We start from the raw sequence: 23,177 nt of genomic DNA, 5'->3' as shown, positions 1-23,177 counted from the left end.
GGGTCTGCGCCACACTCTATACCTGTCATCAGCTCTTACGAACTGAAACTGGGGCTCATCTCACCAGGCCACGGTTTCCCAATCGTCTGGGGTCCATCCGATATGACAAAGTGCCCAGGATAGGCGCTTAGATGATGTCGTGCTGTTAGCAAAGCCGCTCCCGTCGGTCGTCTGTTGCCTTTGCCCATTAAAGCCAGATTTCGCCGCACTATCCCAACGGATACATTCGTCTTATTTTCCACATTTATTTATGCGGTAATTTCACGTCTTACTGCTTCTCTGTTAGTACTGACATCTTTACGAAAATGCCGCTGCTCTCTGTCATTAAGTGACGGTTGTCGGCCACTGCGTTGTCTGTGGTGAGCGGCAATGCATGAAAGTTGGTATTCTTGGCACAGTCGTGGCACTTTGGACCTCGGAAATGGAATGTCCCCTGTGTCTAGCTCCAACTACCATTCCGCGTTCAAAGTCAGTTAATTCCCGTTGTGCGGCCATAATCACGTCGAAACATTTTCACATGAATCACCCGGGCACAAATGGCAGGTCCCCCAATGCACTGCCCTTTCATATCTTGTGTATCTGATACTATCGCCATCTGCATGTGTGCTTATCGCTATTCAGTGACTTTCGTCGCCTCAGTCTATTGCACAAGGTTTGTCAGTGGACGAGTTTTTATACACACGCTGCTCTGAATATTCAATACTGGAAAATATTCCACAAGTATAGTTTTCTGGATCTTGTAGCCAATGTTGGGATTTCTTGCGTAACTGGGCTAAAAGAAGGGATCCGCTGGGAAGACACGTTCTGAGACCTCAGAGAAACGTCAGTTGAGCGCTAGGGAAAGTGTGAGGTGTGAAAGTTGCTTGAGGAGACCAAGAAAAAAACACAGTAAGCAGGTCTATTAGAATGCGGGTAGTCGCCTTGTTTGGAGATGAAGATGCATGCACAGGAAAGTACAGGATAGCGTGGAGAGCGATGGGGTTGTTCTTATCAGAATCGACAGCAAATCAACACCGACAACGATGGTTCAGGTATGCATACCAACTTCACAAGCTGAAGATGAAGAGATAGAGAAAGCCTATGAGGATATTGAAAGGGTAAAACATTACTTAAAGGAAGATGAAAATTTAATAGTTAAAGGGGACTGGAATGCAGTTGTACGGGAAGGAGTAGAAAAAAACGGTTACAGGAGAATATTGGATTGAGACAGGGAATGACAGAGGAGAAGGAAAAATTTGTTTGTGTGACAAATTTCAGTTAGTAATAGCGAGTTCTCTGTTCAAGAATAACAAGTGGAGGAAGTATTCTTGGAAAAGGCCGGGTGATACGGGAGGATTTCAGTTTCATTACATCATGGTCAGACCGAGATGGATGATGACGATAACGATGTTTGGTTTGTGGGGCGCTCAATGCGCGGTTATCAGCGCCCGTACAAATGCCCAGCCGGCCGCTGTTGACGAGCAGTTCTAGGCGCTTGGGTCCGGAACCGAGCGACTGTTACGATCACAGGTTCGAATCCTGCCTCGGGCATGGATGTGTGTGATGTCCTTAGGTTATTTAGGTTTAAGTTGTTCTAAGTTCTAGGGGACTGATGACCTCAGATGTTAAGTCCCATAGTACTCAGAGCCATTTGAACCATTTTGGACAAATGCACAACCTCTGCTCAGTCCAATCTCGTCACTTTCATGAATGATGATGAAACGATAAGGACAACACAAACACCGAGTCATCGCGACGCAGGTGAAAATCACTGACCCCGCCGGGAATCGAACCCGGGACCCCGTGCTCGGGTTCAAATGGTTCAAATGGCTATGAGCGCTATGGGACTTAACAGCTGAGATCATCAGTCCCCTAGAACTTAGAACTACTTAAACCTAACTAACCTAAGGACACCACACACATCCATGCCCGAGGCAGGATTCGAACCTGCGACCGTAGCGGTCTCGCGATTTCAGACTGACGCGCCTAGAACCGCACGGCCACAACGGCCGGCCCGTGCTCAGGAAGCAAGAACGCGACCGTGAGAACACGAGCTGCGGACCAGACGAAATCAGATACTGCATTTTAAGACGTACCCAGGAGCTGATGTAGATACAGATCACAATGTAGTAGTGATGAAGAGCAGGCTGAAGTTTAAGACTTTAGTCAACAAGAAACAGTATGCAAAGAAGTGGGATACAAAAGTACTGAGGAATGACGACATACTCTTGAAGTTCTGTAATGCGATAGATAGAGCAATAAGGAATAGCTTGGTAGGCAGTATAGTTGAAGAGGAAAGGACATCTGTAAAAAGGGTTATCACAGATGTTTGAAAGAAAAACGTAGGCACAAACTGCGAAGAAACCATGGGTAACAGATGAAATACTTTAGTTGATCGATGAAAGAAGGAAGTACAAAAATGTTCCGGGACACTCAGGAATAAAGAAACCCAAGTCTCTGAGGAATGAAGTAATAGGAAGTGCAAGGAAGCTAAGACTAAATGTCCGTATGAAAACTCCGAAGAAATCGAAATAGAAGGGTTGCCGTAAGATCAGACTCAGCATACGTAAGCCAGAACAACCTTCGGTCAAATTAAAAGCAAGGGTGGTAACATTAAGAGTACAATGGGAATTCCACTGTTAAATGCAGAGGAGAGAGCGTATAGGAGGAAACAATACATTGAGAACTTGTACGAAAGGGAAGATTTCTCTGATGTGATAGCGCAAGAAACAGCAGTTGTTTTAGAAGAGATAGGGGATCCAGTATTAGAATCAGAATTTAAAAGAGTTTTGGAGGACTTGAGATCGAATAACACAGATGGAATAGACAACATTCCACAAGAAATTCTAAGATCATTGGGGGGAAGTGGCAACAATACGAGTGTTCACGTTGGTGTGTAGAATGTATGAGTCTGGCGACATACCATCTCACTTTCGGAAAAATATCATCCACACAATTCTGAAGACTGCGAAAGCTGATAATTGCGAGAGTTATCGCACACTCAGCTTAAGAGTCCATGCATCCAAGTTGCTGACAACTATGATATACAGAAGTATGAAAAAGAAAACGTAGGACGTGCTAGATGACGATCAGTTTGGCTTTGGAAACGGTAAAGGCACAAGAGAGGCATTACTGACGTAGCGACTGATAATGGAAGCAAGAGTAAAGAAAAGTCAAGATACGTTCATAGGATTTATCGACCTGGAAAAAGGGTTCGACAATGTAAAATGGTGCAAGATGTTCGAAATTCTGAGAAAAATTGGGGTAAGTTATAAGAAGAGACGGGTAATACGCAATATGTACAAGAGCAAAGAGGGAATAATAAGCGTGCACGACCAAGAACGAAGCGCTCGGATTAAATAGTGGGCAAGAGAAGGATGTACTTTCGCCCCTACTGTTTAATCTTTACATCGAAGAAGCAATGATGAAAATAAAAGAAAGCTTCACGAGTGGAATCAAAATTCAAGGTGAAAGGACACCAATGACACTATTCGCTGATGACATTGCGATCCTGAGTGAAGAGTACAGGCTATGGATTGAAAGTAAACAGGAAAAAATGAAAGTAATGAGAAGCACCAGAAATGATGACAGCGAGAAACTTAACATCAGGATTGATGGTCACGAAGTAGATCAAGTAAAGGAATTCTGCTACCTAGGCAGCAAAATAACCAGAGATGGACCGAGCAAGGAGGACATCAAAAGCAGACTAGCATTGGCAAAAAGGGCATTTCTGGTCAAGAGATGACTATTAGTATCATACATAGTTGTTAATGTGAGGAGGACACCTTTGAGAATGTACGTTTGGAGTATAGCATTGTACGGTAGTGAAACATGGACTGTGGGAGAAACAGAAAAAAAGAAATTCCAATAATTTGAGATATGGTGCTACAGACGAACGTTGAAAATTATGCGGACTGATAAGGTAAGGAATGATGAGGTTCTGTGCAGCATCGGAGAGGAAAGGAATACGTATAAAACACTGAAAAGGAGAACGAACAGAATGATAGGACATCTGTAAAGACATGAGGGAATGAGTTCCATGGTACTAGAGGGAGCTGTAGAGGGCAAAAACTGTAGAGGAAAACAAAGATTGGAATATATTCAGCAACAAAATGAGGACGTAAGTTGCAAGTGCTACTCTGAGATGAATAGGTTGCCAAAGGAGAAGAAAAGAATAATTTGTGGCGAGGCGGATCAAACCAGTCAGAGACCCACGAACCCCCCCCCCCCCCAAAAAAAAAGAAAAGAAACAAAAAAAAAATTCTTGGCTTGTACAGAATCATACACTGAACCGTGGGAATGAACGTTAACAGTCGTTTACAAATGAAAGTAAAAATTATGGGAATGCGTGACGTGTGTTCTCTCACACATTTCCGAACCACTGTGAAACCCAGTCACACTGTTTACTGTCTCGTCACGCTCCCCCAGCTGACACACACATTCTCACCTGGCGCCACCTATTTGCAGTTCTTGTTCATGTGCTCCATGCTCACTACTGAGAGATTTCCGCAAGAGGTCAAACGTAAATGTGCACACGCACTGAAGATTGTGGATTCATTGTCCACCGAGGATAATCAGTTATACGAACCCTTGCCGAACATGTTCGTTCGACTTCTAGTGGAAACCTAAAATTTGCGAAAGTGAAGGACACGGACACGAACTGCGGGTAGGTGGCGTTAGATAGGAGTGTGGGTCAGCGGGGGAGCGTGCCGAGGTAGTCCGTGCTTTTTTGATAAACACTGTGTCGGTGTGCTGCAGTGATTAGCGTAACTGCCTAGTAAGCAGGAGATCCTAGGTTCGATTCCCACTCCGACCGACTTTTCACTAGCCGCCGCTCATTCCGCATGCAGCTGATATCGTTCTTTCTCTTTTCTTTCCCTTCGCTCCTCCGCCACCTTCAATTTATGAGTACACAACGAGAACAAAAGTTTAACATTTAAATAGCCCACGTTGCTATACAGCTCAACAAACCGACTGTAAAGATGGTGGTAGCTTTCAGTGAGGTCCAATATTTAGATGTAAAGTTGAGAATTACTGGTATTATTTTCGTAGATGGCAGCTCTAAACAATGGTGGTTTCAGTACTGCGGATTGTTTTCTTTTTTCTTTTGTTTTAACGCCCTGTCGACAACCAGGTCTGTGTCAGGGGTGGGGGAGACAAAAATGTGCAAGGGAATGGACTGTGCTCTTTCCACAGGAACTAGTCTGGAAGCGATTTAGAGGAACTATGGGAAACCTAAATCTGGATTTGAACTGCCCTCCTTCCAAATGCGAGTCCAGTGTTGCAAAAGAACGGTTGTGAAATGGGCGATTAAGAAAGCGGCTCGTCAGCTTGTGTGATCTAATAACATAATTAATGCGGAAGGGAGATGTTTGAAGTGATTCACTAAACAAGGAAACTTTGTTCAGTTTGTAATGTACGCTAGTAACCATGTGGTATCAGACGAAATTTGCTCGATTACTATAATCCACACATGAACAGCATCGCTAATAGTAGATTTGTGGGAGTGAAACATCAGGGGATTGGATAACATCTGTAAAACAGTAAGAGTAGCAATATTGACGTTATCGACTTCACTGGCAGGTATATGTAGAATTGTGATTTTTGTACTTACCCCACTGACTTGTGTGAATATTTTCTCCTCTGTAGTCGAATACAAAGGAATAAATTGGCATGTTGGAGAGCTCGGCAGCGGTTCTAATGAAGCCATCATTAGGGTCGAACCATTTGAGGTCGTCGAAGAACTGTGAAAGTAAGAGACTCATTTATATTAACATCAAAACTGAAACGACGAATCACAAAATCTTACAAAACAATATTAAACTGATGCAACAAGCAAGGATATTGCAATGAAATATCTTTTCTAAAATCAAATAGTGCATTTCCTTTACCTCCCGGTGTGGCCGAGCGGTTCTAGGCGCTTCAGTCTGGAACCGCGCGACCGCTACGTTCGCGGGTTTGAATCCTGCCCGGGCATGTATGTCTGTGTTGTCCTTGGGTTATTTAGGTTTAAGTAGTTTTAAGTTCTAGGGGACTGATGACCTCAGATGTTAAGTCCCATAGTGCTCAGAGCCATTTGAGCCATTTTTGAACCTTTACCTCCGTATTCTTATTGTTATTTGGGCACGAAATCAGTGTAAGAAACTGAAATTTAGTGGTATGCAGTGTTTAAAGAAGTCAAATCTTAGCTTGAAAAGTTATCTAACTGATTATAAGTTATTACAAATAATGAAGATACTTAATAGAAACATTTGCTGTTAGGAGTTAAATGTGTGTGAAATGTTATGGGACTTAACAGCTAACGTCATCAGTCACTCAGTTTACACAGTACTTAACCTAAATCATCCTAAGGACAAGCACACACCCACCCACCCATGCCCGAGGGAGGACTCGAACCTCCGCCAGGACCAGCCGCACAGTCCATGACTGCAGCGCCTAAGACCGCTCGGCTACCCCCCCCCCCCCCCCCCCCCCCGCGCGGCTTTGCTGTTAGGAGCAAACGTTTGACTGGGTAAAGGATATTAGCGTAGAAGGTGAAAGATCATTCATTAACCCCAAAAAAGCCATATAAAAACAATAATGAATGATCGAAAATTAATAGGAAACGCCATAATATTCATTAAAGATACGAAACGTGTGCGTATCACTTCTTCGGTAATACTTTCGGGAATTATGTCAACAAAATTACAATTGAAAATTGTGATTCATGATTTACAATTTTTTAGTACGGGGTTGTCATAACTCTACTTTCGCTACTTGAGTCAGTGTAAAGGGAAAACTATTTACCGTATGGGTACCCAACTTTATAGGAATGATGTTCAGATTGTGCGCTACACGCTTTGCGTTGTTCGTAGTGTTAGTGTCATGACTTGCCGTTAGGTGTCGGTAATGGTACGGCACCGTACGTTGAAACATAAGCATCAGTGTACAGTAAAGTTGCAGACAGTCGAAGGGGTCTGAGCAAGATGAGCATGTCTTTACCGGTAAAGTTATTTTGTTAAAACAACGGCAATAGTGCTACTGATCTTCGCGAGTATCAAAGCATTGAAGGAATACGGAAAGATCCTCCTCCCGCACCGCACTTGAAGAAAATGATTCTGAATTTGGAATTAAATGAGGTAATTATTTGGTGTTAAAATTAAGTTCTTGTTAGTAGACAGTGAAATATGCTCAAAGACAACATGATGTTTGGAAGGGATTCCTTTGCTGGTTTTCGCCAATTTAGAAAGGACTCTGTCAACGTAGTTAAATAAAAACATTCTTAAAGTATCATATGTGACCGTGAACAATTAATATTGATCGAAAACTGTCTCACAGAAGCTACCGTGCAGAGGAAATTAGCAACTGAACCGTAATGTCTTGTCAGTGCATCGTCAGAAGTGTACAAATTTATTTACGCACGAAGCTTCTACCACTTTTGGAAGGAAACTTCGCTGGTGGTGATCGACTTTCTTCGAGCTAATAGCCAGCCTTTGCCTAGTTTCTGACATTTTGAACGACACTAAATTAATGGGAAGGTTAAAATATGACGTACATCTTCCAGTGATGACAACGTTGTAAGGTGAAAAGTATTTCGAAATATGGGAATGAAGTACATGATACCAACGAGTCTTGCTTTAGACAAGGAATGTCTCCGGACTGCTAACAGGGTTATAAATAACCTAGAAATACAAGCCAGAGTAAACAGGAGGAGGAAAAAGAAAATTCTGGAGGAGGAATTTGCAGAAGGTGAAGATAATCCATCCTACGGACCTGGAATGCACTGAAAAGGTAATCCAGACTTTGACGCTCGATTCCCAAAAGTATTAATTTTTTCATACAAATTACATATTTCCTCAGAATGTACCAACGCAATTTCCTTCAAATTTTCAGGAAATGTCACACAGTTCCTTCTGCGTAACATAACACAGCCTTTTTCCAGAAACCCGTTTACTGTTGAATTTATAAGCAAACAATGCAGAAAAAAGTGGCGAATTTTCATTACAATATAAAAAAATAATCTCTAACAACTGAAGTCAAATTTTTAAAAATCTCCGTGTTAAGTGTAGCCAATACTCCAATAAATAACCTGTCAAATTTTCAACTTGCTAGCTAAAATACGTTCTGAGTAAAGATGTAATTTATAAGCGCTATTTTAACATTGGAAAGATAGGGCTTTCTGGAGCCCCTCAGTTCCTCGTCTGTGGATTGTGTGCTGGTACTGGGGTAGTCTTCAAACAACTGTAACGAAGCCTCCTTACGCTAAACAGAACACACAGATGTGTCTACCTACGGTCTGGAATGAGGCATCCTGTTTCGCGATGACGGCCATGAAGTCTAGGAAATGCCTCATGATTTGATAAAATTCTGCCTCGAAATATTTCTGCATACATGTGCCTTGCTGCTAGACTGTTGCATCGTGACATCACATAAATGAGATGCACATCAGCTAACTCTGTTCGAGTGTAACCAACCATCAAGATACATTAAATATCACTAGAAACTGTGATGGAAACCGAAAATAAGAACAACAGTAATAACGTAATCGTTTAATCCAATGATGTGGCCACTGCTAGTAATAATAAAAATTTATCCTTCGTAGCAGTAAAAGGCAGCTGAGTTTCTAATCACGTTTCAATGTATAGTATACGAAGCTGTCAAAAGAACTGTGAACGTTCGCCATAGGGTAGTTCAGCGTCCAAATCTTGATCGACCACTTCTGGGGAGGTAATGCACCTGTGATATTTGTGTAACATAGCAAAAGTGTTTCTAAAAATCTGTATATGTAAATCTGTTCCATCGTGTACGTCTGTCCTTACGATAACGGCTGTACAACGTTCTCTTAGGGCATGCCCGAAGCTACATTTTCATCTGATGGTTTTCTCAAGTGGTGGTCTGACAGTGGTAGCAATTTCGTATTGAGATAGTCAGATATTCCGTAAGCTAGTTTTCTGTTTGTTAGAGCAACTCGTATCTCTGTCCAATATGTCCCGGATACCAAGGAACACACTGTAAACTTATACATAGTTTTTACTGTATTCTAGATCTCGCGAATGGAAGTGACGAACCGAGGTTCACAAGATCGCTGCTTGAGGAGCCAATGTGTTCATTCGTAGACAACAGATTATCAGACATCCAAAAGATGCACAAGTGTAAAACTCATTCCACCTTTGTACGGCAGATTGTTGTTAGTGCTATTCGCTTAGAGATAGGCGTGTCTGCTCGAGAAACGCTCATCGACAATGCATGGTTTTCAGATCACTAGGGACGGTTGTAGCTTCGATGAGTGCGAAACTTAAGGACGAAAGCAACATTCACACGATGAGTCACTGCCAAGTAACTTAGCTCAATGAAACTTTGAGAGAAACAACTGCTACCGTGTAGTATAGTATAGTACAGAAGATAACTAAAAGAAATATGCAATTAGTCGAAACGAAATTACTCTTTTATTCGAAGACAAAAAATAGTCACTGTTATTCATATGGTCCCCTAGATATTACGAACGGCAGGAGATGGTTCTTAACAGGGCGTGTGATGGCTAAGGAAGGCGTTGTGTACCGTGCAGTGTGCTCCCATCCTGGGCACAAGGTTGGTATAGAGTTCTTGTGGTAGGGCGTTCGATTCTTCCACCAGCGCAGCTGACAACGTGGAGGATCTTTGGTGATGTGTACGTTGATGAAGTGCATCTCCTCAACTCATACTACACGAGCTCGACGGGACGTAAGTCAAGGGCACGGGCAAGCCTGTCCATTCGCTGTATGTCTTCTCGTTCCAGGAGCTCCTCTTCCTGCGTTGTTCGATGCTGTAACGCATTGTCATCCCGAAGTGTTCAGGGCTAAAGGAACCCCTGAGAAGACGCACAAGGGACGGAGTACAGTGTCACAACGACGTTGACAGTGACGCATCATCCGAAACTTGCTTCCGTATTTAAGATTTGCACACCACTGTTCCTTCCCTCAGTTAAGCTACTTTGTTTCATTTTATTTTCCACCATCACTTACTTTAATATCTGTTACATCGTCTACATCTACACATATAGTTCGCAAACCGCCGTACGGTGCATAGCGGAGGGTACTTGTACCACCACTAATCGTTTCCTCCCCTGTTCCGCTCGCAAACAGAGCGGGGGAGAAGCGACTGTCTAAAGGCCTTTGTACGAACACTAATTTTCGCATCTTATCTTCATGATCCTTACGCGAAATGAACGTTGGCGGGAATAGAACCGTTCTGCCGTCGGCCTCAAATCTCGTTTCTGCAAATTTGCGCAGTAGTGATTTACGGAAAGAGCATCGTCTACCCTCCAGGGATTCGCATTTGAGTTCATGAAGCGTCTCCGTAATTCTTTTGCGCTGATCGAACCTACTGATAACTAATACAGCTGTCTACCTCTGTGCTGCTTCGATATCTTGCTTTCATCCGATCTCGGGATTCCAATCACGCGAACATTAGTCAAAAATGGGTCACACTTACGTTCTATTGGCCATCTCTTTTTTGAATGAGCTACGCTTTCGCACAATTCTCACAATAATCGAAGACGAACATTCGCCTTCCTTTCTGCCAACCTGACATGCTACTTCCATTTCACATCGCCTTGCAAAGTTATGAATAGATATGTAATCGACGTGTTCTATATTCGTACATTACGGAACTGCTCTTCCTTCTCATCCACAATAACTCACATTCTTCCACATTTAGAAATGTTATGTAAGTCGACTTGTATACATCAACAGTCACTCAACGACGACACGTTCCCGTACACCAAAGCGTCATCAGCAAACAGCCGTAAATTGCTGCTCTCCCTATCCATCAAGTCATTTTTGTGTATAGAGAATACACACTATCATACTTCTCTGGGGCACCAATGACGATTCCCTCGTCTCTGATGTACAGTGATACTCAAAAGTATCCGAACGACCTGAACTGCATTTCGCCTGATTCGCATGCAACCGGCATAACGCAGCTGTCTAGCAGGTCCTCTAATCGCTCCTTGGTACAGTCGTTTGACTATTGAAAATGGTTCCAACAAGTCACCACTAGAAAACACTGCTCTGTATCGCAGTAACTCATGATGCAAAGTAATACCACGATGCTACAAATATCAGGGAACACCTTATCACAGATAAGACTGTCCTTAAGCTTGTAAGCTCACATTTATTACAATAAAGGACATACCTGAAATGTTACCACTCTCATTATTACGACAGATAGGTAATGCACGTAGTAAGTTCGTCGTATTCATGATTTCCTCTTCAAAGTAACATACAGTACTTATTATTCAACACAAAATGATATTAAAAATTTAAGTTATCCACGAGCAGCTAGTTGAGAATATGTATGAACTTCAAATGACACGACGAACCATCTCGTTCTGCTTATGGATTCAAACCCAGGTCAGGCTGACTAAGCAAAGATTTCGTGACTGACGCAAACTAACAGTCATTCCTGATTAGGCATATAGAGAGTGATATACCTCGATTTTAGACAGTATCAGTTAGCAAATATCAACTTTAAATTACATAACACAAACATTTTCAACGGACGTGAATTCCTCCCCAGCATCCCCTGTGTCTGTTAACGAACTACGAGAGATGTAAAATATTGCTTCATCACAAATAACTTACTTGAAATCCCGTGAGGTAAAGCTTTGTGTTGGACAGGGATTCGAACCCATAACCTAATCGGATTGATATCGAAACACAACCAACTGTGACATATCGGATTTCCTTGCCAGTAGCTAGATGTTTTAACTGAAATGACGAGAAGAAACATTAATGTTTTCCTTCCCAGGACTCCAACCCGGCACCTATCGCTTTTATATTCTAGAGAAAACGAACGTTAAATATGGGTTTGTTGCACCAGCAGCGACATGTGAGCATGTTTGAACTAGAAATGATATGACGAAGAGTTCAGTGCTCACTGGGAATAGAGCTCCACACATATCGTTGTTGACTACACACAAAGAGACGTCAGCTACCGAATTTTTCTGCACCCGCAGAACGGAATAACATCTTGAACTTACAGTGATCTCGCAAATAGTTCTGTGTCCCACTAGGAGTCAAAAACGTCAGATATCGTTAGTGTCGACAACGAATAAAAAACATTAAAAATCAAATTTATTATCCACCAGCAGAAAAGTGTTCTCGTGCTAGAACTTGGTAATACATAATGAGATCTTTAGTGCCAGGCCAGGAATCGAACCCATTCACACGTAATATGTGGAGATGTTGAGGAATCTGCAGTTTTGAACAAACAACAAATTGTAGCCGAGCTGCATTGCCACGAAGAGATCAAACTCCGCGTTAAGGGCGGTCTGAGTTGCATTCTCAGTTCAGAACCAATTTCATCGACATACAGAAGCTCAGATAAAAGATGGAATAAGTGTCCTGTGACTCTACATAGCTTTTGTTTCGTCACTATAAATAAATAACTAGCATAAGAAAGGTTACTGGTGATAGTTTCTACATGTCGCCACACCAGACTTTATTGTGGTCCAACCTAAAGTCTACTTGGCGGAGAAGGAATATCATCCTTAATGTGAATTTCAGACCACACTGCCATTATATCTTCTTCACTTGGTGTAGTCAGAAGCGAATGGAATCCCTCTCTCCCTATCTAAAATCATTGACAGAAGTGGGAATCGAACAAAGACCATAGGTATAAGAACCTACCAGCAGTCCAACAGACCGCCAAACCCTCTTTACTGTGACTCATTTTTCTATTGTAACGCCGTTGCGCCACACTGGATGAGAATTCTGACACACAGGCTCCCTGTAGTAAATTGCAGCATGTTTAGTAAATTCAGTTACTTGGTTGACCGAATCACCATTAACTAGCTGCCTCGGCTACCCAGTGCATACATTCGACTCTATTTTGTGATCACCGAAATAAAATCACGTAACTGCCACCTACACAGAAATGCCAACAGTGTAGGATGCAGAAATTTAAATAGGAAGTGTTCCTTTCCACTTGAGCTATTCTATTGCGCTATCTGTTTGTAAAAAACGCCGTGGAGCGCAAAAGAAAAGCTGTAACTGTTTCTTTCATTGTCAGAAGTCTAGACCCGACCATTTTCATTATCTCGCAGCACTGTGGTATGCAGAAGTTCTGGAGGAATTGTTGTTCAGCTCTGGAGCTGTTGGAGCTATGTGTCAGCTAGTAGCGTAATGGCAATTGTCGTGCACCATATATAAGATGTCGACAGTTCGAATACATTTACTGCTAAACTTTTTTAAAACGCAATTCTGCTGTCTGCTGAAGTTACCAAGTGTGTGTGTGTGTGTGTGTGTGTGTGTGTGTGTGTGTGTGTGAGGGAGAGAGAGAGAGAGAGAGAGAGAGGGAGAGAGAGAGAGAGAGAGAGAGAGAGAGAGAGAAATTGAATCAGGATATGTAAAGAAATCTTTCATTTAAAATGACACGTTCCACATCATTACAAAATGTCATATTCATGGTCTATGGAACAAGAATTAGTCTTATCTAATCTATCATATTGATGACTAGCCATGAAGTGTCATGAATTACCGAAATTTTTGTCAATACCAGTAACCAAATCTAAACTTGAAAATAAAAGACGACAATTTTTGTAATAAACCGGGGCCCCTATCAACACCCTTTCGTCCCTGTTAGCTAGCCACGAAAGATGTCTGATACAGCTCCATTCTGAAGTAACAAAGTGAGCATGCATTTAAAGATGAAGTGCAAGATGTGAAGTTCTGTGACGGAGATACGAACCCAACACGTAATTGGATTGTTAACTAAGAAAAATCAAATGTTACGTATCGGTGTTCCTTACGAGCTGCTAGGTGTTTGAATCTAAAATAAGGACACAATGTTTGTGCCTAAGCGACAATCGAACTGCACACCTACGGTGCATCCACGAATATAGCTTAAGTATCAGTTGCTTACTCACCAACAGTAAGACGTTGGCGTGTTTGACCAGAAATGACGACACCTATTGCGATTGTTGGCAACACATGAACAGACATTAAAAATGCACGTTAATTTTCACTATCAGGTGGGTGTGCACTTGATAGGGCTTGAAATGAAATTATGAATATTTTTGTACTGGATCCTTTGGAGGAGATCTAGAGAAGATTGCAGCCTTGGGAAAAGGAACGAAATGATTGAACTGTACTGTTCTGAGAGACTCAGATCCTCGAAAGAGGAGATACGAATTCGAATCACAGTCCAGCACCAAATTTTTCGACTTCTCTAGTTCAGTCAAGTACAAGTAAAATAAGAGATCTGTTCCTTTAAATGGCTATCGGTTCATCAAATAAAATAAAATTTTCTAATGTAAGTGAATTTACTGGCGACTGTATTTCTATTTGTTATGACTTCCGCTATGTCATTTCCCAACGTAAACCGGCTCTGCCCAGTTGGTTATGAAGGAACGTGATGTTTAATGCGGATTATGGATTATAACGTCTTTCTCTTGAGGTTACCAGAGGTAAAATAAACCTGTTTCTTCCTCTTAAAAGTAAATTCCTGAACCCACGCAGTGCACCTGTGATAATTCGTTCCACCAGACCATTGTGACCACATTTCCCAGCCTCAAGAGTGCTGAAACGGTTTATGTGCTTAGCTTACAAAATTAGTCACGGTAGAAAAAATGCGAGTCTATTAAATGGTTAAGTAGAAGTAAGCTTCTGATGTGGAGATTATGCTATTCTCATATCATCAGGATCTAAAGACTCTTTTAGGCATCATAGGCTGCAAGTAAAGCCATTTTGAATTTTCACAAATTGAGCAAATTCCTTAGTTCGAGAAAATCCACTGTGAAGTGTGAAGTTACCGGATAATTCGATTATTTCCGTCATTATTACCATCATTTTATTCATACCGCTGCTGGAACACACGTGCTTGAAGATCTTTTAATGCCTTTTGGTCAATACAGAAGTAGTTTCCCAACAACAGGTTCTTACCCTGTCTACGGAATCCTTTTCATGTTAATATCAAACATCAGCAATTACTCATAGATTACATTAAAACTAAAGTAATTGATGAAGACGATACTTGATAACAAAAACGCACTGCCTTTCATCATTTAGTTGTACCTAGAAATGGCTGTCGAGTGAGTAAGCAACTGATACTTAAGCTATATTCGTGGATGCACGGTAGGTGTGCAGTTCGATTGTCGCTTAGGCATAAACTTTGTATCCTTATTTTAGATTCAAACACCTAGCAGCTCGTAAGAAACACCGATGCGTAACATTTGATTTTTGTTAGTTAACAATCCGATTACGTGTTGGGTTCGTTTCTCCGTCACAGAACTTCACATCTTGCACTTCATCTTTAAAGGCATGCTCACTTTGTTACATCAGAATGGAGCTATATCAGACATCTTTCGTGGTTAGCTAACAGGGACGAAAGGGTGTTGATAGGGGTCCCGGTTTATTACAAAAATTGTCGTCTTTTATTTTCAAGTTTAGATTTGGTTACTGGTATTGGCAAAAAATTCGGTAATTCATGACTCTTCATGGCTAGTCATCAATATGATGTGATTAGATTAGATTAGATTAATTCTTGTTCCATATATCATGAATATGACATTTTGTAATGATGTGGAACGTGTCATTTTAAATGAAAGATTTCTTTACATATCCTGATTCAATTTCTTTACAACAATTTTTTACACACGCTCTCTCTCTCCATCTCTCTCTCTCTCTCTCTCTCTCTCTGTCACACAGACACAAACACACACACACACACACACACACACACGCACACACACACACTATTTTTTTTTATTTGTTTGTTGTGCTCGACTATCGGCGAATCACGAAAAAGCCTGTGAATGAGTTTCTTAGTTTTGAGTACACTTGCGAAAGAAATATAAAAACAACTATGGGAGTTACTGATTTATGATGCTTAGTTTGCAGTCAATTCTGAGTAAGTTTAGTAACTACGCTCCAGTCCCTAAACCTAGTTGCAGAAATGCGAATCAGTCGCATTACGTATTTCAGGCGATAGTAGCTGCGACTTGGAGACACCAGCTATGGTCACTTCGCAGCCCGCTGTAGGATCACATCGGTTCGTCTTCTTCCTGTTGGTATTGTAAGTGAGATTTGACAACAAAGCAACGTATGTTTGGCAAATCTGTGATCGACGCGTTACTTCCTTGTGTGTACGGAATTAAGCCTCAAACTTCATTTGATTTTACCTGTCATTTCCAATGAATAAAACTTACGGTTTTCAGCCCAGGAAAGTAGTTGCAGGTGGAAATCGCAACTAATCTCGTCCTTTAAATAGCGGTTTATGAGTTCTAGCCACTATTGGCCTCGAAAGAGTAAGCTCACACACATACCTGTTCGCCAGCTCTGTGGTAACGTGCATGACATGTAAAAAAGCGTCAGTTATGGTTCGCAGTTCCAGTCTCACTGACTTTAACGATTTTACCCCTTCTGTGGAAGAGCTACAAGCAGTCAGATCAAACATCAATAAGGAAATCGCAAGAAAATACTTTCGGCTCATAGTGCAATGGTGAAAAATTTACAATGCTGCACAACAGGTAACGCCTCTTTCCGCTGCTGACAAGCAAATTTTGGGTCTCTAGAAATACATAACTGTATTTATGAAATGCCACATTTGCATACCTCTTGAGTATGACACAGCATACCAATTAAACACAAACCCAATCAAAATCTAAGTGAGTAGTATTTTATTAATTCGTGTCGATAGAGGCAAGCTTGTGTACAGATACTCAGTTTTATTAAAACAGACTTTCGTCGTAAGGTTATCGTGGGTAGTTTCATTTCATTTCTTATAATACGGTGCACAGTTTTCGTAAGATTTCCTTTAGTGTTGTTGAAACAATAGTAAACATGAGAGCGAAATTAATCATCAACGATAAATGCGAATTCTCTGATGTTATCTATAACAGTCTGATGCTGCACATGCAGTTTATTGATTACATGCATGTAGAAAACTTATTCTGAGTTAAAGTTATCAAACAATGTTTGAAGAAGAATAAAATGCCACTACCACACAACAGCTAATGTAGGACATACTTTTCTGACGTATTTGGGCACGATGCGCTCTCCCCATACATAATACAAAAGTTTCGAGATGCATCTGCTGCCTGGCTGTCTATTAAACCTGAAAAGAACAAAATGTCACAGAAGTTAGCCCTTTTTCCACATGCGACTATTTTGGGTTGAGAAGTGAAGGGAATTATATTCAAAGTCCCATTAGATTGGTAACTTCAGCAGACAGCAGAATTGCGTTTTAAAAAAGTTTAGCAGTAAATGTATTCGAACTGTCGACATCTTATATATGGTGCACGACAATTACCATTACGCTACTAGCTGACACATGGCTCCAACAGCTCCAGAGCTGAACAACAATTCCTCCAGAACTTCTGCCTACCACAGCGCTGCGAGATAATGCAAATGGCCGGGTCTAGACTTCTGACAATGAGAGAAACAGTTACAGCTTTTCTTTTGCGCTGCACGACGTTTTTTACAAACAGATAGCGCAATAGAATAGCTCAAGTGGAAAGGAACACTTCCTATTTACCTTTCTGCATCCTACACTGTTGGCAGTTCTGTGTAGGTGGCAGTTACGTGATTTTATTTCGGTGATTACAAAATAGAGTCGAATGTATGCACTGGGTAGCCGAGGCAGCTAGTTAATGGTGATTCGGTCAACCAAGTAACTGAATTTACTAAACATGCTGCAATTTACTACAGGGAGCCTGTGTGTCAGAATTCTCATCCAGTGTGGCGCAACGGCGTTACAATAGAAAAATGAGTCACAGTAAAGAGGGTTTGGCGGTCTGTTGGACTGCTGGTAGGTTCTTATACCTATGGTCTTTGTTCGATTCCCATTTCTGTCAATGATTTTAGATAGGGAGAGAGGGATTCCATTCGCTTCTGACTACACCAAGTGAAGAAGATATAATGGCAGTGTGGTCTGAAATTCACATTAAGGATGATATTCCTTCTCCGCCAAGTAGACTTTAGGTTGGACCACAATAAAGTCTGGTGTGGCGACATGTAGAAACTATCACCAGTAACCTTTCTTATGCTAGTTATTTATTTATAGTGACGAAACAAACGCTATGTAGAGTCACAGGACACTTATTCCATCTTTTATCTGAGCTTCTGTATGTCGATGAAATTGGTTCTGAACTGAGAATGCAACTCAGACCGCCCTTAACGCGGAGTTTGATCTCTTCGTGGCAATGCAGCTCGGCTACAATTTGTTGTTTGTTCAAAACTGCAGATTCCTCAACATCTCCACATATTACGTGTGAATGGGTTCGATTCCTGGCCTGGCACTAAAGATCTCATTATGTATTACCAAGTTCTAGCACGAGAACACTTTTCTGCTGGTGGATAATAAATTTGATTTTTAATGTTTTTTATTCGTTGTCGACACTAACGATATCTGACGTTTTTGACTCCTAGTGGGACACAGAACTATTTGCGAGATCACTGTAAGTTCAAGATGTTATTCCGTTCTGCGGGTGCAGAAAAATTCGGTAGCTGACGTCTCTTTGTGTGTAGTCAACAACGATATGTGTGGAGCTCTATTCCCAGTGAGCACTGAACTCTTCGTCATATCATTTCTAGTTCAAACATGCTCACATGTCGCTGCTGGTGCAACAAACCCATATTTAACGTTCGTTTTCTCTAGAATATAAAAGCGATAGGTGCCGGGTTGGAGTCCTGGGAAGGAAAACATTAATGTTTCTTCTCGTCATTTCAGTTAAAACATCTAGCTACTGGCAAGGAAATCCGATATGTCACAGTTGGTTGTGTTTCGATATCAATCCGATTAGGTTATGGGTTCGAATCCCTGTCCAACACAAAGCTTTACCTCACGGGATTTCAAGTAAGTTATTTGTGATGAAGCAATATTTTACATCTCTCGTAGTTCGTTAACAGACACAGGGGATGCTGGGGAGGAATTCACGTCCGTTGAAAATGTTTGTGTTATGTAATTTAAAGTTGATATTTGCTAACTGATACTGTCTAAAATCGAGGTATATCACTCTCTATATGCCTAATCAGGAATGACTGTTAGTTTGCGTCAGTCACGAAATCTTTGCTTAGTCAGCCTGACCTGGGTTTGAATCCATAAGCAGAACGAGACGGTTCGTCGTGTCATTTGAAGTTCATACATATCATTTTGTGTTGAATAATAAGTACTGTATCTTACTTTGAAGAGGAAATCATGAATACGACGAACTTACTACGTGCATTACCTATCTGTCGTAATAATGAGAGTGGAGGAGGAGGAGATTAGTGTTTAACGTCCCGTCGACAACGAGGTCATTAGAGACGGAGCGCAAGCTCGGGTGAGGGAAGGATGGGGAAGGAAATCAGCCGTGCCCTTTCAAAGGAACCATCCCGGCATTTGCCTGAAGCGATTTAGGGAAATCACGGAAAACCTAAATCAGGATGGCCGGAGACGGGATTGAGCCGTTGTCCTCCCGAATGCGAGTCCAGTGTGCTAACCACTGCGCCACCTCGCTCGGTAATAATGAGAGTGGTAACATTTCAGGTAAGTCCTTTATTGTATTAAATGTGAGATTACAAGCTTAAGGACAGTCTTATCTGTGATAAGGTGTTCCCTGATATTTGTAGCATCGTGGTATTACTTTACATCATGAGTTACTGTGATACAGAGCAGTGTTTTCTAGTGGTGACTTGTTGGAACCATTTTCAATAGTCAAACAACTGTACCAGGAGCGATTAGAGGACCTGCTAGACAGCTGCGTCATGCCAGTTGCATGCGAATCAGGTGAAATGTAATTCACGTCTTTCGGATACTTTTGAGTATGACTGTACACTAGGCATCGTGGACGACAAACTGGGTTCCATTAATAAAATGTCTTCGACACAATCGCATATCTGGGAACTTAAACGGCATGCTCGGACCTCCACCAGTAATCTGCAACGTGGCACCGTGTCAAATGACTTTCGAAAATCTGGGAACATGGAAACTGCCTATTGCCCTTCCTACACGGTTTGCAGGATACCGTGTGAGGAAAGGGGTAGCTTAGCTTCACATAAGCGGTGCCTTCTAAATCCGTGATGAAGCTTTTCTATCTCAAGGAAATTTCCATATTCTAACTCAGAATGTGTGCAAGAAACCTGGAGCACCGATGTTATGGATACTGGTCTGTAACTGCGACGGACGCCAGTCTCTACGTCCACCTTGGTGGAGTCTGTACGACAGCCAAACGACGGAATGAATGTAAAATCCTCTTCCGTGAATGATTTCTTAAACGTCAAATTTTCAACTTTCTTATCACCAGCTTCTGTTGCCATTCCAGATTGGTCGATGAGTGACTGAACAGAAGACTTAGAACAGTTTACTGGTTTTATGTATAACCAAAACTTTCTCGGATTGTAGGCAAGCTCTTTCTCTAAGTTATGATGGTGTCAGTTGTTGTATGCTTCGCGTATTGCGTTTCTTACTGACGCACGAATTTTTGCTACCTATATTCTGTTAGCATTTACGAGCTCTTTTTTGAACCGAAAGTGCAACAATATGTTTTCTCAGTATTTTCCGGATTTCATTATTATACTACGGTGGGTCCTCTCCATCCTCAATCCACTTCTTGGCATATACGACCATTTTAAACTTTGTCCTTAATCACTCTACGTCCACCACACTGGATGTCCATTCATTGTCTAAGGAGTGCCAGCAACTGCTTACCTGCTTTTTATAGCTCAAACACTCTCTTGGCCTTCTTGACGGATTTGTAACTTTAGTAATCATCTTCGACATGATGACATCATGATCACTAATCTATACTGACACTGTACATCAGGTCGTTCAGGCGACAACTGAATAGAGGGGCACTGTTAGGTTTTTCCGCAGTAAAATAACTTATGATGGCTGAATTCATTTCGGCGTTAGTTACACAATTCATTTCGGTCCTAGTAGAATCACTCAGTGTTCTATAAAGGATTTTGATTTGTTTCTTGGCTTTACATAAGATGAAAGCGTTCTACGATTATTTACCAGGTTGTTAGTTACATTTCACATTCTAATTCGTTGGACGATTTAGTGCTGGAGTCCTTAAGCTCAATTTGATTTCGACGAGCTTTTATTTGTCTACGAAGCTTGGAATTTCTTCAAATATATGATGAAACTCTCTTTGCTTACACAGTGTTCTCATGTCATTCAGTCTGACGGAGAACAAGTGTTCATTAACGAGCTGCTTCGCAATGGCACCTCAGGTTGGGTGTCCGGATACTTTTATCTGCGCTGAAAAGGTTACCAAGACAACTAAGAACTAGTTTAGCAATAAGCAATCACTCACGTAAACCAGAGGGTCTGGATTGTCTGTTGAAATGGTGTCGTTGCCGAAGTAGAAGTCCCTCAATTTTTTAGCGGCCTCTGTTTGCTGTTCCACGGTAGGCAGATGTAGTAAGGGACCTATCGCAGCCACGAAGTCTTCGTTCATACTGGCGATCGCTTCCGAATCCCGAATAATTTCGTCTCCTGTGAGAAAATACAAGTAATCACTTAGAAATAAATAATGTGTACCGCAGCACAGGTTATCAGTGTACGAAACTGTTAAGACAAGAAAAGGTAAATAAATTTCAACATCCATTAAAAAATATAAAAGGTATATTATACACCATTGATTTATTGAAAACATGTAAACAATTCAGAAAACAGCCACCAATTCATACTGCTTTTATCTGCCGCACTGTAATCAAAAAAAGATTATAAAGAACATTGCGAAGAATTAATTATTTCATCTCTCAATGAGCTGTCAGTTCTTTTTAGTACTTCGGCCACAATAGCTGTGAGTAGGTCTTATATAACTTGTTGATGCCCTAAAACAGTGAGATAATATTGTATGGAATAGAGATGTTGCCTAATATAAAGGGAATGGATTTTGTCCTACCATTTGTCCAGTCAAGCTGGGCAAGTGTCATATTTTACATCTGTCTAGAGAACCTTTGTGATTTATGGAGTGGAAATTTGTTATTCATTGTGTGTGTGTGTTTGTGTGTGTGTGTGTGTGTGTGTGTGTGTGTGTGTTGTCTGGGGGAGGAGACCATACAGAGAGGTCATCGGTCTCAGCGGATTAGGGAAGGTGGTGGTGGTGGTTAGTGTTTAACGTCCCGTCGACAACGAGGTCATTAGAGACGGAGCGCATGCTCGGGTTAGGGAAGGATTGGGAAGGAAATCGGCCGTGCCCTTTCAAAGGAACCATCCCGACATTTGCCTGAAACGATTTAGGGAAATCACGGAAAACCTAAATCAGGATGGCTGGAGACGGGATTGAACCGTCGTCCTCCCGAATGCGAGTCCAGTGTGCTAACCACTGCGCCACCTCGCTCGGTGATTAGGGAAGGACGGGGAAGGAAGTCGGCCAGCCCTTTCAAAGGAACCATCCCGGCGTTTCACTAAGCGGCTTAGGGAAATCTTGAGAAAGCCTAAATCAGGATGGCCATCGTTCTCCCGAATGCGAGTCCAGTGTGTTAACCACTGCGCCACCTCGCTCGGTGAAGTAGATGGACTGCCTCCGATTCTTTAGAGTAACTCAACGAATGGTCATAAATGCATTGTATTTCAATCCTAATGGTTCAAATGGCTCTAAGCACTATGGGACTTAACAGCTGAGGTCATCAGTCCCCTAAACTTTACTTAAACCTAACAAACCTAAGGACATCACACACATCCAGCCCGAGGCAGGATTCGAACCGGCTACCGTAGCAGCACCGCGGTTCCGGACTGAAGCGCCTTGAACCACTCGGCCACAGCGGCCGGCATTTCAATCCTAGTTTTACTTCTAAATCTCTGATTATTACATATTAAAGCACAAGTATTGTCAACTTAATCAGTTCCGATAAATCAGGCCCGGAATACGTACCGGATTCATCAGAAACTGTGCCCGCCATGACAGACACGTTGTTGAAACGGCCGTCGATAAGCCTCTGAATGTAGGATTCAGAGAGGACGGCACCCTCCAAGTCTGGCTCGATGGTTGGTCCCCATAAGAGGCCTATTATTGGCTGAAATCAGAAACGCAAACTGTAGTTCACTCATGTAATGTTGCAAAAGGTATATATGAGGTATAAAATCTGCGCTTAGCCACAAATATTTTATTTTTTTTCATAATATACTCCCTCATTTTCATCTCTAGAAAACACATCCTTAATTATTGTTTCATGGATCCAACTACACATCAGAATTTTAAGAAATCAGGTGATCGATGAGCTTTCTCCTTTCCCCAAGGAATGGAAAAC

The 23,177-nt window shown here is 41.7% G+C and overlaps 1 protein-coding gene across 2 annotated transcripts in view; it reads right to left on the bottom strand.

Annotated features, from left to right (window-relative positions):
* LOC124606802 (cholinesterase-like) overlaps positions 1-23,177 on the bottom strand; it is a 231,385-nt gene that overhangs the window by 175,917 nt on the left and 32,291 nt on the right. For both annotated transcript variants that reach the window (XM_047138870.1, XM_047138871.1), the window contains exons 6-8: positions 22,802-22,943; positions 21,236-21,417; positions 5,594-5,723 (exon numbers count right to left, since the gene is read on the bottom strand). In XM_047138870.1, the coding sequence (XP_046994826.1) occupies positions 5,594-5,723; positions 21,236-21,417; positions 22,802-22,943 (454 nt within the window). The remainder of the gene's footprint in view (positions 1-5,593; positions 5,724-21,235; positions 21,418-22,801; positions 22,944-23,177) is intronic.

The sequence above is a fragment of the Schistocerca americana genome, chromosome 3, assembly GCF_021461395.2.
Source record: "Schistocerca americana isolate TAMUIC-IGC-003095 chromosome 3, iqSchAmer2.1, whole genome shotgun sequence".
Lineage (NCBI taxonomy): Eukaryota > Metazoa > Arthropoda > Insecta > Orthoptera > Acrididae > Schistocerca > Schistocerca americana.
This window is presented reverse-complemented; position numbering and strand designations above follow the sequence as displayed.